This window comes from Chaetodon auriga, chromosome 20, assembly GCF_051107435.1.
Source record: "Chaetodon auriga isolate fChaAug3 chromosome 20, fChaAug3.hap1, whole genome shotgun sequence".
NCBI lineage: Eukaryota > Metazoa > Chordata > Actinopteri > Chaetodontiformes > Chaetodontidae > Chaetodon > Chaetodon auriga.
The window spans coordinates 21,330,728-21,343,451 of NC_135093.1; the positions used below are offsets into that span (position 1 = coordinate 21,330,728).

At 40.1% G+C, this 12,724-nt stretch overlaps 1 protein-coding gene across 1 annotated transcript; it reads right to left on the minus strand.

Moving 5' to 3' along the window:
* Positions 1-915: 915 nt before the first annotated feature.
* acbd4 (acyl-CoA binding domain containing 4) lies at positions 916-10,932 on the minus strand. The gene is made up of 11 exons (XM_076759087.1): positions 10,750-10,932; positions 9,884-9,998; positions 9,058-9,178; positions 7,248-7,332; positions 6,805-6,925; positions 5,556-5,696; positions 4,457-4,554; positions 4,119-4,329; positions 3,433-3,653; positions 2,888-2,947; positions 916-2,188 (listed from the first exon to the last, which is right to left on the minus strand). Exons 2-11 carry the CDS (start codon positions 9,972-9,974, stop codon positions 2,060-2,062), a joined length of 1,278 nt encoding a protein of 425 aa, XP_076615202.1. The 5' UTR covers positions 9,975-9,998; positions 10,750-10,932; the 3' UTR covers positions 916-2,059.
* Positions 10,933-12,724: the final 1,792 nt, after the last annotated feature.

The window sequence follows — 12,724 nt, forward strand, 5'->3', positions numbered from 1 at the left end:
TTAAGGCAGCTATGTGAAGTCATGCCAAAATTATCATTATTACTTACTTTTTTGTGTTTTTTTTTTTTGTTTTTTTTTTGTATTTGGTAATTGTATAATATTAGCAGCATGGAGCCAAGACAGAACCTGAGCACTTAGGGCAACAGCCAGGCTCCTCTTTCTACATTTTATCAGTGTTACTGAGTATTGTCATGGGAAAAGTTGAAAGTGAGTGAATAACCTCCTTAAATCCAAAACCAGTCTTATCTGAGTGACATTTTTGCATTTTCCTTTTCACATTTTCAGTATTTTTGCTACCTTCCCACAATCTTAGTTTTGTTAAACAGAGTCTGGAAAAATAAAATGGAGCTGACTATGCTGCCGACCACTGTTGTCCACCAGACTCCATGTTTGTCTTAATCATATCAGTCTGTCTGCCCTTTCCTATATCTGTGCCCTTGTGCATGTACTTATGTACGTGGGTGACTGTGTGTGGACCAATTTTGTAACAGTTGTACAAAGCCTTGTTAAGTTAACCTGTGTATATAAATATTATACATAATATATTAAATTATTTGTTTTGGATGTGGGGCTGTGTTTCTTTTTTGCTTCATTTATCAACATTTAGTAAGTTCAGAAGTGAATTTATCTTCCACATTGTTGCAATAATGTCACTGAACTGAATGTCAAGACAGACTGGGACCCCTTGTTTCAAAGCAGAATGTGTAAAGACCGCTGCAATGAGATTTGAGACCCTGAAAAAAGTAGCTCATTCACTAGTTCAATTGTTTTATCACCACAGACCATGACTAGTATTCCTGTAGTTTTCAGCTGAGATCTTTAAACATGTTTTTTAGGGCTGAGTTGTTGACATTAGTCAGCTTATCATCTTTTGGGCCTTATGAGAAAAATCTTCACACAAGCTTCTATTCAATATAGACTTTTTAATTTTAGCTCATGCTTTAATATTATTCATGACTGTTTAATACAGGGCAGTTGTGAAAATGGTTCTTCCATCATTTAGTTACATCAGTCTCAATTACACTTGTCATTTTGGTGTACTGAATCATCTGATTACACCTGGAGTCACAATAGATGACTCCAGATGCAACAAAGCGATCTGATTATGTTTCCATTGATGGTGTACAAGTACATCATTACTGTCACTGTGATCAGAAGTTGTGATGTAGATGGAATTTATGTACAGTTAGTGCACAAGCAGTTTGAAATGGAGCACCAGAGTGCTGAAGAGACTTGAGTGTCTCATTTTCAACAATAACCAGGTTGTAAACTGTTAAAAAGTTTATCAAAATCACTGGATTATTAAAAAGAAACAATCAATGAGATGTATTATTCCAGTGATTTTGATAAACCTTTCTAACAGTAACACTTCAGTCAAATGAGACACTGAGGTCTAGAATCAGACCTGAAATATTACACAGAAATGACAAGTGTAGCCACAGTCATCTGCCAATACAGAGCTGCTCCTCCCCAACTGCAGAGACACTGGACTTCAGTGACAGTGACATTACAACTACATGACTTCATCAGTAGATTGACTTCTTCCATCAGAAAGCAGATGCTTTGGCTGCATTGTGCTGTTATTGACACTGATAATAGTCTGTATGTTACAAAAACACTTTTAACCCAAAAGTAAATGGAATATGGTGAATTGACATTATGTCTCACTAACTTGGACAATATAACATTATAATCCAAGTCTTTCAGTCAGACTTCTTGTGATCAGTATAAGCACTCATCAGGTCAATATCATGTTCAGTATCTGCTGCCCAACAGAAACCATCTGATTAATCCACTTGAATAATTATAATAAAGATTCATTTGCTGTAGTGAGTGAGAGGATTTCTGGATCCTGAGGTGTAAAAACACAGGTCAATACATTTCTCTCCAAGCAGACAGCAGCTCCACAAACTTCTCTCCCTCCATTCACTGCACACAATGACGGGGGATGAAGCCTTCCCATGAATTTGTATTTGATTCAATCCTTTCTGCTGTCGAAATTAAACTTGCACTGGTGGATCACTGAAGGTGAATGGTTAAACGTCTTCATCAGCTTCCTTCATGAGGATATGCGACTTCTCTTCTGGGCTTTCCTCAGCAGGTAGACCAGACCCTGAGCAACAAACGGCCACAACAGGAAGAGGAGGATGGTCTGACTGGACACATCAAACGGCCACCACGTCTCCTCCTGAGAGAAACATCAAACATCTCATTATTCATCATAGAACACAGGAGCTGTTCCAATGCTCCCACAGTTGGTAAAAGCAGCGACACACTGCTTTACTGTGAAGGACACGAGCATAACACACGTGATTTTCACTTAATATTCAGTGTGTGGAACCTTTGCTGTAGAGTGTTTCCTTCAGCCATAAACAGCAATTACAAAATAATGACACACCACTAGGGGGCACCAAAGTGATATTTTCTAATTATACACATTACAGCATGAGGTGTTCTCTTGACCACTTGAAGGAAACCAAAGAGGCTGTAAACACTGATACACTATCACCTCATAAAGTTCAGCTGACAGAGACCAACATTAGCTTTCATGTGTAGGCAATCTGAGAACAGAAGTCCAAGAGTCACTCTCCTTTTACCTCGATCCACCAGCTCCATAGAGAAATATCTGACTCTCTGGCTGCTACATGCTCCACTATGTTCACCAGCTACTGACTGTGTCTATCTGCTGTTTGCTGCTGGGCAGGGAGTGTACATTGAGTTTATCAGAATTCAGTGGGACTGAACCAAAGCAGTTAGTCTGAAGACATTATCTGTAAACTGGAACAAAACCAATAGTGTTAGAGACAGACTGCAGCACAAAATGAAACTGTAACTGCTCTTCAGAATGCTCATGCAGACATGAGTCCAGACGCTGCTGCTCTCTTACCTGTGGTTGTGAAGCTGTGGCTGCACACTGCAGGCATGGCCTCCACTCTGAGCTCTGGGTCTGTCACACAGAGACCAGCAGTGAGATTCACAGTACTGAACGCAGCGTCAAGAGCAAGCCTGGTGACATTCTACATTTTTTCTGCCCTCATATTCCACATGCAGAGTAACAAAAATACACACAAACAAGAAAGATTATAGAACAATACCAACCTGCTACGGACACTTTCAATTTTACAATGTCGGACTGCTGATCAGTTCCAGGGTCAGTTTTTAGTTCAGTTCTGTTTCAGTGAGCAGATTTTAGGTGCTCTGGGCTGAATGTGATATTAGGTTTAGTGCTGGGTTTCGTAGTTGAAGCTTAAAGCCAGAGTCCATCACTTGATTCCAGTGAGGTCAGCTTTTTGAATTTCTATTGCTGTATTTTAATTAAGGCAGAAGTAAACACTGACCATCCACATTAATATTGAACATCAGTGGTTGTTTTCCTGTGAGAACCCAGATCTTCTGCAGTCAACAAAGAGCAGTTGTTATGTTGGTGCTCACATGTGTAGCAGCGAGCCTCTCCACCACCTCCAGCCTGTCCATCACACTCCTCATGTCCTCTCGGAGCCTCCGCAGGGCCACAATAATCTGCTGCTGTAGCTGGGCGTCATGCAGCCTCTCAACCCCGCTCTCTGAACCGTCCCCTCCTCCTCGTCCAGCCCCACCACCACCGCCACCACCGCCTGGGGCCCCCCGCCTCGGACTGCCCTGAGGAACACCACCTACAAACCATAATGGTTATCTGAATCCCAATATACCACACAAACAATACACACAGTAACAACAGTGTGAAGTGAGGCACCGTTTGCTTGTCATGCAAAAGTGGAAAAAGAGATTTTCCTAGAATTGTGACTTTCAAAGCCTTGAATATTAAATAAATGAAAAACGATTAATGGAATCATTTTTCATTCAATAAATTGTAGAAAGTACATGAATGAACCCGAATGTCCTTTTTAACAACTGCTACCATATTTGGGCCGTTAGCTCTTGTTAGCATGAGCAACAACAATGTCAGAGTTGTATAATATAGATTATATAGAGTAATATAATATTATTCTACAATATTATTCTAATTAGTTCAATCAAGAATGACCGCTTTTGTATTATCTGTGGATGAGCTGCCATAACTTCTTCACTTTACACAGTTTATTCATATATGTATTTATTCATTTATTGGAGTAGTTTACGCTCTCTCCAGTTGTGGTAGGATCCTTCCCGCCTGGTGTCTCGACTCCTCCTGTTGGGACCCTGACCCTTTCCATCCTCTGCTCCTTCTCCACCCTGACCTGCTCCGACCTGTCTGACCTCCAGACGGCCCTCCAGCTGATGGCTCTGAACCGGAGAGGACTCCAAGGACACATGGCCATTATGAAAACCATTGGACTTCACAACTGGAGTCTGTGAATGGAAATGAACATTTGAAATAGTCTATTTCCATGTAATGAAGCTGTCCATTTCCACCTCCTGTTCATTACTTTTAACCTGGACCTGCATCTACCTGCTGCAGGATGGAAGTGAGTCGTACCTTGATGTGGCTGAGTTGCTCCACTGAATCCACAGAGTCACAGAAGATCTCACTCTCTGAGTCACTGGTCAACACCAAACCCTCAGATACACCAGAGTCTGCAGGAGCACAATGAGCATGTGTGGATATGAGAAAAAAGATTGAATAGTCAATTCATAAAAAAAAAAAAACCTCAATTAATGGTGGATAATAAACAGGTTCATTACAGGAATTATAACTTCATGAAAGCATGTGAAGGTCAAAAAGACAGTTTCATTCCCATCTTTCCCAGTGTCTCCGAAATATCAGTGATTCAAAACAAGAGTCAAAGAGCTCCAGTTTGAATCTCCTGTCAGACAAAATGCAGGCTTTGTTTTACTGTGTTGTGCTACACAGAACAACAGCACGGCCGGCCATAAACCTTCACAAAGCACATCTTTTCTCAGAGTCAACAGACTGCTCTTTTATACAACGTCATGATTAGAAAATAATGATTATATCAGTGTCAGCACAGCATCTCAGGATTGACTGCTAATTACATGTATGACAACCCCAATGCCGAAAAAAGTTGGGATGTGTTGTGTAAAATACAACTAAGACAGAATGTGATCATTTGCTAATCATTTTGGCATCTACTCAATTGAAAACAGTACGAAGACAATATATTTAATGTTTTACTGCATCAACTTCAGTGAGTTTTGTGCACTACAAAAACTCTGCAGCAATGAAACTGAGGAAATGTCACTTAAAATAAACAAATTTTGCTTACCAAGATTTTTAGTTTGAGTTTTAGATTTTTAGTCTCAATGACCCCAACCAAACTAAAAACAAGTACACTTGGATACAAAGAAATTCTGACTTCAACAAAGCAGTTTTGTTCTTGTCAGCATTCATCACACAGTAATTCTGGAAAACATTAAGTTACTCAGAACCAGTAATAAACAGTAATAAACATCAGCAACTATCAAGTTATAATGTCTTATTAAGATAATTAAGGACAAAAAGGCGTGAAACAAGTGAAATTCTCTGAAGTAAACGCTGCCTGGTAAGTAGATATATATCGATAGAGGTATATTGTGTGTGTTCTAAGCAGAAGCGTCCAGCTCTATCCAGTACATACCATTAGGGATGGTGTTGGCAGTGAGGTCTATAACCTCAGTCAGGCTGAACTCCTGATCTGGATCTGCAGCCTCTGGAAGATGCTCCTCACACTCATCCTTCATCTCTTCTGGCCTGTTAGCATGGTCACTGCCGTTAAAACCTACAGTAATGGACACAGACTCTTACACACAACCACACTGTGTGATCATGATGAAAAGTCACCACAGGTTCATTCATTTCCAAGAAGGCTCAGTGATCTGGAAATTCAGGCTGTCAACAGGCCTGACAGTGGAGAAACACTGCACAGGACAGTTCACCAGCTCATACATAAAAAACACGTACAGTCACTCATGGACGGACAATCCAACCCTGCTGGAGCTGCAAAGGTACGCAGGTACACATGCTGACAGACATCAGACATGGGTAACGTCATTTGTTTCCAAACGGCCTTTGCGTACCAGGCAGCAACTGAATGTGGTCTGGAGAGAAAAAGGACATGTCCTCTGTTTATGATTAGATCCAGATAGTAAATAGAAGCGATCCAGACTGCTACTCCAACATTAACAAAGTGCTTGAACTGTCTCTTCCACTGCCGTTGAACAGTGCAGCATGTGAGAGGGACTCTCAAGTCTCAACATATTAAAAACCAAGTTCAGATCTTGTCTGTCACATACTCGTCTCTCAGCCCTAATGAACATCACCCGTCAAACACGCCCAAAGAGACGTTTGACCTAAAGTCAGCTGCTGACCTGTGGATGGAGACTGCTAATCAGAGACTGAACCAGGGACCTGTAGGTGCATCTTCATCATCAACCATGGAGATGATGGAGATTAGCTTCAAGTAAATGCATCCATAACCGTGTCATAAAACTAATTCCTGATAACAATACTTATTATATTCATATTGTGTTTGATGTTAAATAATCAAAATAAAATACACTATAAGGTGCTTTTGAAAACAAATATTTGTTTGTAATGTTTGTCTTTCATCTACAATTTTTAACAGCTTCAAGACAAAAAAGCTACAGTTTGCCCAAAATATATGTCCTTATTGGAGCAAGAGTTTAAAAAAAAAACTTTTAGACTTGATGTCACACTAATACTAATACATCCTGTTTAACAGTATTTGTCAGTTCATCTGGGGTGGAGCACACAGACAGCGCAGATCTCATTTCTAATCAAAGATTAATATCGCCCAGCAGACCTCAGAGCAGCCCTCCAGCTGCTCGGTTAGTGCTGGTTAGAGGCCAACCATCAGGGTCACCGACCTTCTCTGAGTGTGAGCAGTGACTCTGGAGGCCGCGGCATGTCATCAATCACCAGGTAGAGAGGCTCGAAGTGGTGGAAGAGCGAAGCCGTCTTCTCATCCATGGGCATGGTGTCGATGACCTGCAGGATCAGTGGAAACCTTTATTGATCACTGGGTTGCCAAATCCAAATCCCTGCGTTCATCTGACCAGTCAGCATGCTGTTGAGAGACTTTTGATCTATCCTTGTTTCACAATGTTACTGTGAACTGATTTGATCAGAGAGCTAAGAAACAAGCAGGAACCTGAGCAAAACAAGACAGTGTTAACAGCCAAACATCAGCTGATGGCCAAAGTCATTTCTTCATTTATTTGAGACATTAACTGAAATGGAACACATTTTTTCATCGGCCGTGTGCACACGTTAAATTGAAATATATGTATGAAATATATCTGTCATGTACCTCCTGTGCTACTTTCTTCATCTCGTCCACATATGCTGCCATGGCAGTCTCACTGCTCATGTCCCCCAGGCGGCTCCAGGCATCCCTAACACACACAGAACAATCAGCCAAAAACACTGACTTCTGACCAAGCAGTGTACTGTACTGTGCAAGGTGAACTCTTAGCCAACGCTTGTAGAGTCACAAAAATGAGACTTCTTCAATTGAACGCTAGCAATATAAAGCTAAACACAAAATGCAGTCCTTCAACATTCGATTTCAAGATGCAGCAAAGACACTTTGTTCTCATTCTTCAGTCTTATCTGAGTTTAAATTGACTTTATTAAATTATTGACTAAGTCAATACAACCTGTCCAAGCTTCAGCTGGTCCAGAATATCTCAGCAAGACTTCTCATAAGAACCAAAGAATGCACAAAAATCCAATCTGAGTGCACCCTGACATCCTCCAACGGGGCTTAAAAATCTGCTCTGAGTCTGTCGACTGTGGAAAGACCAGTGGGCATCAGGCAGGCCAGTTATGTTTCTTTGCTTACATCTCTCTTACAAATGCATTAGGTTAGAACTGCTTGTTTGTTTCATGTTTTTATTCTTTCTTTCAGCACATTTTTGTTTTAACCTCATTTTGTTTTAACCTCATTTGTTACTGTATTATTTTTAATCCTGTTCAACTTCATTCCACCTTAATCTGGTATTTCTTTGTTTTGTGTCTTTGTAAAGCAAAAGTGCTACACTGAACAAATGAAGTTATCATTATTATTATTATTATTATTATTATTATTATTATTATTATTATTATCACTGGCCGTTTTAATTTCAGAGTAGATAACTCTATATGCCTATATGACTACCCAAAAATAAGAGAAAAAGAGCACAGACAAGACAGGACATAAGGTAGTGTAGGTTGTGGTGGACAGATAATGTCCGAATTTATGGTTGATTTATGGAAATGAATTAATTGACAATTGTGTTTGGGGTACAGTATCTTCATGAAAATAAAAAAACACAACAATTCAAGCATTTAACATTTTACATGAGGGATGCAACTAATTTTCATTGAAAGTGTAAATTGATTATTCGAACAGATTCACCTTTTTGTCTATAAAATGTCAGAAAACAGCAACAAATGTCCACCAGAGTTTCTCAGAACCAAAGGTGACATCTTTAAATGTTTTGATTTATTCAGCCAATGGTTCCAAACCCAAAACAGTCCATTTCAAATGATAGATAACAGAGAGAAAAGCAGAAAATGCTCATATTTGACAACCTGGATCACAGAATGGTTGGTATTTCTCCTTAAAATTCTAGACATTTTTTTTTGTTGCCAATTGATTTACTGTCCATGCACTGCCTGATTAAGCAACTAATCAAGGATTTGATTGCACCTTAATCTGTTAGAAGTGAACTGAACTGACAGGATGTTAGTTACCATCACGTTCAAACCCCACATTAGTCTCAGTGATACACCATGTGTCCAGTCAAGATTTCCTTCAGCAAGAATGATCCTCTCTCCACTCACTAACTGTGCAACACAATTTCTTTTGACTTCAGTGTAAGTGTACATGCAGCTGTAACCTAGCTCATATTATTAAAACCATGTTGCGGCTCCTTGTCAAGACCCAGCTGCAAACACTGACACGGCGTGGAGATTAACTGAATCATGTGGTACTTACACCCAAAGACAAGCCATTTAACCAACAGAGAACATCACACCAAACTACATGCAAAATGCAGAAAACATGTGTTGTAATGTCTACTGGCCAAATAAATAAAAACACACACACAAACACACACACATATACATATACAGACCATTTGTAGCGACCCACTGGGTCCCAGAAGCTGGGTCGAGGCACTGCACAGGGTCCACACACTGCCTGCTTGTACAGACTGTAGAAACGCAGCATCATTTCATAGGACGGCCGGTAGGAACCTGCAAGATAACAAACATTTGTCAGGGTTGTTCAACTGTCTGCTTGCTCCTCACTGGAGGCTGTGGGGGTCATCTCAGCTGCTGTGGGAAGACACACTCATGAGTTTAGAATTGGGAAAATAGCAGCTGGGTTTCACTGAAGGTCAGAGGAATCTTCAAGCTGTGCTCAGAGATGGGAGAGTATGGGATTTCTTGCTCAGATATCAAAGCATCATAAATGACACAGAACATCAATTATTGCAATAAAATGTTATCATCGCAGGCACAAGGTCAACTTCAGTAGTTGTCTCAATAAAACACCATTATGAAAACAACATTACATCAAAATCCAGTTACAAAGTGGCTGTTTAGGGTGTCTTCATTGGAAACAGAATACAGTATATTGGATGGGGTGCCTGATAAAGTATAGACAGCCCCACTATAGTCTGACTTGCATCAAATAAAAATAATACAAGGTGACAGTGGATTCAAAGTCCATGGCTACACTAAGCCACTCGGCTCTTTACACTCCCTCTGCCTGAGAGAGCACAGCATGAATCACAGCTGCACTAACAGGTCAACTGCCCCGAGGCTTCTGAGTTACACAGTTCAACTCCACAAAATTAAGACACAGTTTCATGAACCATTCCTACAGCCTAACCAGCAACAAACTTTCTGTCACATGGTGTGTGAGAGATAATGGGACGCCTGTGAAAGGCTACATACCATTTTTGGGGAGGTTATGGATGACATCCACAGCAGCCTGAAACCGTTTCTGATGATCAACCACGGGCTCTGCCATCGCTGGGACCGGCATGACACTTTGACTTGTTTAGACTCGCTGGAGGGACGAGCGCAAGTGCAGCCAAGAGAGCACACAAACACAAAAGTCAGGCAGGAGAGTGAAATCAAAAAGTAACATGACACGACACACATGTTGATCTGCTGACCGCAGCCTTGAGCATGTGGATCAGCCTCAAGCAGCTTTCCCCCCATGTGTCTTTGTGACACTGATCTTCATGTTCTCTGAGGAACATTCAGTGAAAAATTCCCCTGGCTGTTACTTAACAGTCACTAATTTCATTGAAATGCTGGTATTCATGATGTGTATTTTTGTAGTAAAACTCTAACCAGCAGTCTGGCAGTTTTGGAAAGATTCACTTTCACTTTTGCTATTTGAGATTTTTTTCTGCTCATGACTGACACGAAAATCTACTAAATAAAAAGGAAAACATGAAAGTCCAATGGAGGCGACAATGTTTGATTAGCAGTGCAGGGTGCTCACACCCACATCTGTGTTTCAGAGGAGCGGAGGTGTTGGGGTACAGGTATGTCCACAGCCTGTGTGGCGCAATAACTAGTGTCACTGAATTTTCGCGAACTGCAGAATTGCCAGTGGCTTCACCAGGAGCACATGCACGATATGCACATTTATGTCAAGAAAAACACTGTATTACCAAATGTAAGTTTGGTCTGATGAGGTAAAACCAGAACATGAAGACCAACACAGATGAGCTAAGCTACCAAACTTAGCTAACCAAGTTAGGAACCCGGTGTAGCTTAGCAATAGTTAGCTTGATAACTTATCTTACCTCACTGGCTGGGTCCCATCTGCAGCACAGTGTGAACAAGGTGACGTCTTTATCACAGAGACCACGAAAATACGAAAGCGGACACTGAGCCGACGAAGAATTGTGGCTTCAGCTATTTCCAGCTTTAGTTTGACAGTTAAGTCTATCTGCGAACCTGCCCATGGCCCTAACTGGGCAGCAAGTGACCTAAACAGACGACTTCCGTGTCAGATCACATGACGTATTCTTGACCACGCCCAGTTGGACATTTAAAGTGACACTCTAAAAAAATAAGAAAACTAGAGCTCAAAGTCCGCATTTTCTTTGAAATAGTTTTGAAAATTGATCTCTATGTTTTCCATATCTCTGGATACATTTATTGGTATATTTGTGTGTCCCAAATCTTATTCTTGCTAGTTGTTTAATATTTCACTGTTCACTTTTCTTAATGTGTTTTTATTGATTTGTACGTTTTATTTCGTTGTTGTCATAAAGGACTTCAGTCGTTGATTTTCATTCAACTAACATTCATTATATTTTTTAATATTTTTATAATGGCAAGGCACAAACTTAAGAACGTCATCCATATATCTACGTGTGTGTATATATATATTTGTGGATAGATAGATAGATAGATAGATAGATAGATAGAAACACAGAAAGAGCTGCCCACCAGAACCAGCAGTATCTGGGCTTCCAATTTCTACTGTCAAATCTAGTGTAGGCCTACTGTTTGTCGTCAGTAAAATGTAGGAACTACTTTAGATAGCAACACAGAAGCGAGGCCTGTTTCAGACTAAAGCCATCAATTCATTAAAGACCCTCTGCAGTAGCCGACGCGGGACACATAGGCCGATTTGTCCGTAAACCATTATGCAGCACCATTGCCCCAATTACAGTGGACAGTATTAGAGGATGAAGTATTTGCAGTTATGAGTCTGTTCATCACTTAGAATGTGATTTTGGATCAAATTAGAGATTAGTAGACCCAGAAGAGGACGGCTATTTCACAGCTGACACATGAGCGTCTCTCTTTGGTCCATAATCCGTTTACATTCCGTCAGTATCAAGCTGCGAGGCGAACGCTGCAAAACCAGAAATGGAGAGTTTCAAAACAAAAGCACACCAATTGTAAGCTAGTGAATAAAGACTTATTTCATGTTTATTGACACAATAGAAACGTTAGCTTCTAACACTGGCATACAATACAAAGCAAAGAAGAAGAAAAAGAAAGAAAAAGAAAAACATAACCTCAAACATTTCAGCCAGATCTAAAGTAGCTTTTGTATTATCAGAAATCAGAAATCAGAAATACTTTATTGATCCCCCAGGGGAAATTGCTTTAGTTACAGTGCTCCTTACAAGAATAGAAGAAATAGAAGAGATGAAGAAGAGATAGAAGAGATACACATGTAGTGCAATTAAAAGAGAAAAAAACTATATATAAAAAAAAAAACTACACACACACACACACACACACACACACACACACACACACACACACACACACAGATAACTAAACAAAATATATATGCTTAGACAAGGGCCATTCAGAGGGAGGAATTGTACAGTTTGACCATTCAGAGGGAGTTGTACAGTTTGAAGTTTTATTATGGTGCCATTCAGAGGCTGGCAGTGCTACTGTTTTGGTGAGCACTGACAAAAGTAAAAGGACCTCTCAGTAATCAGTTTTGGTAAAAATAAATACATACATAGATACATAAAATACTATGTATAATATACAACAACAAACTGAGGAGGAAGACCATAAGATGTGGTTGAATGCTCTAAGAATATCTGGTCCGTCGAAGTGGAACATGACTTCAGATTATTTTATCAAGTCATGATAAGATTTCTATGCAAATTAATCTTATTAGACCTACAGGATTCATAATGATCTCAACAATCGTATTATAATGGGATCTATGTATGTGTATAGATGTGTGTGAGCCGACCATTGTTGGTTTGAGTTTACAGCCTACCTGACTTCCAAGCA